Source organism: Anopheles moucheti, chromosome 3 (genome assembly GCF_943734755.1).
Source record: "Anopheles moucheti chromosome 3, idAnoMoucSN_F20_07, whole genome shotgun sequence".
In the NCBI taxonomy this organism is placed as follows: domain Eukaryota; kingdom Metazoa; phylum Arthropoda; class Insecta; order Diptera; family Culicidae; genus Anopheles; species Anopheles moucheti.
The window spans coordinates 21,089,446-21,093,581 of record NC_069141.1 but is presented as its reverse complement, the minus strand read 5'-3'; the positions used below and the strand labels follow the sequence as shown (position 1 = coordinate 21,093,581).

At 46.5% G+C, this 4,136-nt stretch overlaps 1 protein-coding gene across 1 annotated transcript; it reads left to right on the top strand.

Annotated features, from left to right (window-relative positions):
* Nucleotides 1-223: 223 nt before the first annotated feature.
* LOC128303809 (sodium-coupled monocarboxylate transporter 1-like) lies at nucleotides 224-3,149 on the top strand. The gene is made up of 5 exons (XM_053040877.1): nucleotides 224-283; nucleotides 804-1,335; nucleotides 1,403-1,493; nucleotides 1,560-1,969; nucleotides 2,031-3,149. The coding sequence occupies exons 2-5, from the start codon at nucleotides 842-844 to the stop codon at nucleotides 3,091-3,093; spliced, it is 2,058 nt and encodes a 685-aa protein (XP_052896837.1). The 5' UTR covers nucleotides 224-283; nucleotides 804-841; the 3' UTR covers nucleotides 3,094-3,149.
* Nucleotides 3,150-4,136: the final 987 nt, after the last annotated feature.

Genomic DNA, 4,136 nt, shown 5'->3' with positions numbered 1-4,136 from the left:
GACCGAATGAATCGTGCATAAAGAACCGTGGAATGATCATTTATCTCGAAGACAAGTTTATCTGTGTTTGTTCGCAGTGTGGCGTTTACCTTGCTGTCACAAGATGTGAATGCAATTTATATGCTTAGCTCGAAAGCTACGAGACCTCTCGTGTATTTTCACGTTGCGGATGTTCAGTTCCATCTTTGGATATCTGGTCGCAGGTAACCCACCGAGGAGTACAGTCAGTGAATCTGAATGCGAAAAAAGTGAATACATTTGTGTCAGCATTTTGCAGGTGATTGTAAGTGAAAAACATGTCATAAATGTGTCTATTTGCTAGAAGTATTCCTAAGTGATCTTCAATATATCCTAAGCTTTCGAAAACACCCAATTCTTGAACAATCTTGTTCTACAGCACGCACTAAAGTAAACGAAGTGTTATCAAATCGTATAGAAAGCTCCTCCAGAACACTACTCCCGCTTTCAAGGCCCTTCCATCCCGTGAAACTAATTCCGGTAACGTGCAGCACCATCACTGCACACTGCCAATTGGGCTAAAAATAAACTGTTCTGCTCTTGAGAAGCGCTGATCCGAGCCACTTAATCCCGCGTCTGATTTATGACAGTGACGGCGCAGATTGTTTTGGGGGAGGCCCGACACGCGCACATTTTCTGATATCTGCTTGGGAATTGTTTTTGATCAACAACTTCAGCACATGTTACTACGTCACGTTGTTGTGCAAACATTTACCATTAGTACACATTTTCGGACAGGGAAGCGTAGCATCCGGAACTAACACTAATCGCTTGTGTAATTACAGTTTCTTGCTTTCAAAGCCCTACAACCTTCCGCTTTACAATGGATGAGGATACAATTCTGCTGGAGGACTCGAGCGTGGAAATGACCACCGGTTCCAGCACAGAAACCACACCGTCACCTTTTACCTTCGATCCTGTAACATTCATCACACAGCTTGTTACCGAATCTACCAAACTACTGACCTCGACAACGATGCAGACCACCTCCACTGTAGTCTCCACTGTATCCAGCACTCCAAGTACGTTAGCGCTGGAAACGTCCACGATCACCAGTGACACAACTTCGGTATCGGATGGCTCATCGATCACTACACCCGAGAGTATTCTCACCACCAGCACAATGACAGCGATTACCGAGACACTTCTTTTCTCGTGGTTTGATTACACGATCTTCGCGCTGCTACTGCTGCTGTCAACGTTTATCGGGGTTTACTTCGGATTTTTGTCAAAAATTAAGCAGAACAACAAGAAGGAGTATCTGCTGGGTGGTAAAACGATGAACAAATTCCCCGTATCGGCATCCCTTATCGCCAGGTAGGTAGACATTACTGAGGCCAAAAAGATCATCTACCGAGGGCTCTGCTTCTCTCTCTGCTTGCAGTCATATATCGGGAATAACAATGCTTGGTGTCCCTTCCGAGATGTACAGCCATGGAACACAGTACTGGATGTTTATTATACCAGCGTTCACGGTACTTTAATTCTTCTGAAGCTAGTGATATCGTTTGTGCCTAACCGGTTTCAACTACATCTTGCAGGTTGCATTCTTGATGAAAACGATCTACCTGCCGGTATTCTACGATCTTCAGGTAACTTCCGCCTTTACCTATCTGGAGCTGCGCTTTGACAAGTTTGTCCGATCGGCTGCCAGTCTGGTGTATGCGCTACAGTGCCTCATCTACATCCCGATCGTGATCTACGTCCCGGCGCTCGCCTTCAGCCAGGTGACGGGAATTAATCTGCACGTGATTACGCCCATCATCTGTGTGATCTGCATCTTCTACACCACCGTCGGAGGGCTGCGAGCGGTCGTCTGGACCGATACACTGCAGTTCGTGCTTATGATTGGAGCTTGCATTGCTGTCATCGTGCTAGGCATCAGCTCTGTTGGAGGATTCATGGAAGTTTGGGAAGCCGCGGATCGTGGGAAGCGTCTTATCTTTTTCAAGTAAGTGTGGGTATAATACGCTTTGTTGATCGTGTACTACACGCAGCTCTTTTCAAAACAGCATGGACCCCAACCCATTTGTACGTTCATCGTTCTGGACCGTCTGTTTCGGACTAACGACCCTCTGGGTCTCCAACCTGGCAGTGAATCAAGGCTGCGTGCAGCGTTTCTTGGCCGTCCCAGATCTTCGGGTGGCAAAAAATTCGCTCATCATCTTCACCGGAGGTTTAATCTTCGTCAAGAGCTGCTCCTGCTTTATCGGGTTACTCATCTACGCCAAGTACGAAACGTGCGATCCCTTCTCCACTCAGAAGATCTCCAAAATTGATCAAATACTACCGTACTACATTATGGACGTGGGCACGAAGATTCCCGGGCTGCCGGGACTGTTCGTGTCCGGCATCTTCTCCGCCGCTCTGTCGACGATGTCCTCCGTACTGAACACCCTGGCCGGTACCATCTACGAGGACTTCATACAGCATCGAATGCCGAACGCTAGCGAAAAGAAGGCAAGTAACATCATGAAGATGTTGGTCGTGCTGCTCGGCTTCCTGGTGCTTGGGCTCGTGTTCGTTGCCGAACGGATGGGCCAGGTTATGCACATTGCCATCGCGTCCTCGGGCGTCACGTCCGGCACCATGCTGGGCATGTTCACGGCCGGCATGATTTCGAGGCGCATCAACACGAAGGGTATTATCAGTGCGGCAGTTGTGTCGATGGCAATCACCGGCACGGTGATGACGGGTGCTCAGCTGAATCCCAAACCCCCGATGCTTCCGTTACGGACTGATGGATGTGATGCGAATGTTTTTACCAACGTAACCACCATCTTAACGCAGACTATCTCGCAAGCGACAGAAACGGATACGGTTCCTCTAATCTTCAGGCTAAGCTTTATGCACTACTCGCTGTTGGGGCTGGTGAGCTTCTTTATCGTGTCGTTCGTTGTAAGCGAACTCACTGGCGGCGGGGACATCGACGACGAACGGTTGCTGGCACCGTTTCTACGCAACTCGGACAAGCTGGAGAAGGAAATGACACTGCTGAAGCACAACATCAAGTATGAGGAAATCGATATGGCACTACGGGAACTACAAAAACCATCCGATCCGGAGAAAAAGTAGACGAGCACAGCCTTAGTTCAAGCTACATTTATGGTAACAAATAAAGCACCATAACCACACCGTACATATATTACCGCTAACGAATGTCACCCTTTCTATTTTATTTGTCCAAAAACTTTTCCCCACTTTCATAAATATCATTTTATTCCCTTTTTTCTGTGTCGTGTTATTGTGAATAATTTGCGTCCAGAGTCTTCTTTTTTCCGTTCACAGCATTATTTCGAAACTCCCGGCACAGCTACCGTCCGTGTTAGTATTTATGCTTATCTTGCCATCTTTCCAACCTTCACTCAACTTTCTCGTGACGATTCGACGACTAGTAGCTACTTATTATTCCCAGCGAGCATCTTGTCTTGTTATTCGTTCTCTGTTTCACAATTTCGTATCCCTTCCCGGTACCACACTGCTTACCTCGGGTAAAGCTCCTTGAAGACGGGGAAGCTTCCCCTGGCGGTACAGTAATGGGCCGTAGGAACTTCCCGGACATTGCGCACGTTCGTGAAATTGTACATTCACAGCACATAAGTCATTTTGGCATTTTTCGTCCTTTCGTTTTTCGCATTCCAGCTTTTTTCCACTCCCGCCGGTGCCGGAGAGGCAAAAAATACGCGATGGTAACAATACGGCGAATGGAGCAGTTAGAAAACTCGCAAACCATCACGGACGTGAAGCGTAAGTAAACTTTCAACCCATTCGCTGTCCGGAATGGCTGGTTGAACCTTTTGTAGCTTATGTGGAAGGGATGAAAAGTGTCCTTCGTTGGTTGAGTGTTTGTAAAAAGGTATCATCAGTTTTTGTTATATTTTTAAGCTTCTCGATGTGACATTACAGATATTTTAGCCAAATTTAATTATTAAATCTAGAAAAGAAAAAAAGAAGCTTTAAATCTTTATTTTACTTGTCTACTGATCGTTTCACCTTCTGCATATAAGTTACTCCCACTCTTTCTGTTGCTCTCTCAAAGACTCACTCAACGCTAGACAATCTTCGAAGGATCGAAGAAAAGTGAAAAGACGCTTGGTCCCAAAATACCCAAAAATCAC

Excerpts from the sequence above, each read along its gene's own strand:
- LOC128303809 (XM_053040877.1), top strand. The coding sequence starts at position 842 with ATGGATGAGGATACAATTCTGCTGGAGGACTCGAGCGTGGAAATGACC. Across the intron at positions 1,336-1,402 it reads TCGGCATCCCTTATCGCCAG|TCATATATCGGGAATAACAA; the intron begins GTAGGTAGACAT and ends CTCTGCTTGCAG. Across the intron at positions 1,970-2,030 it reads AAGCGTCTTATCTTTTTCAA|CATGGACCCCAACCCATTTG; the intron begins GTAAGTGTGGGT and ends TTTTCAAAACAG.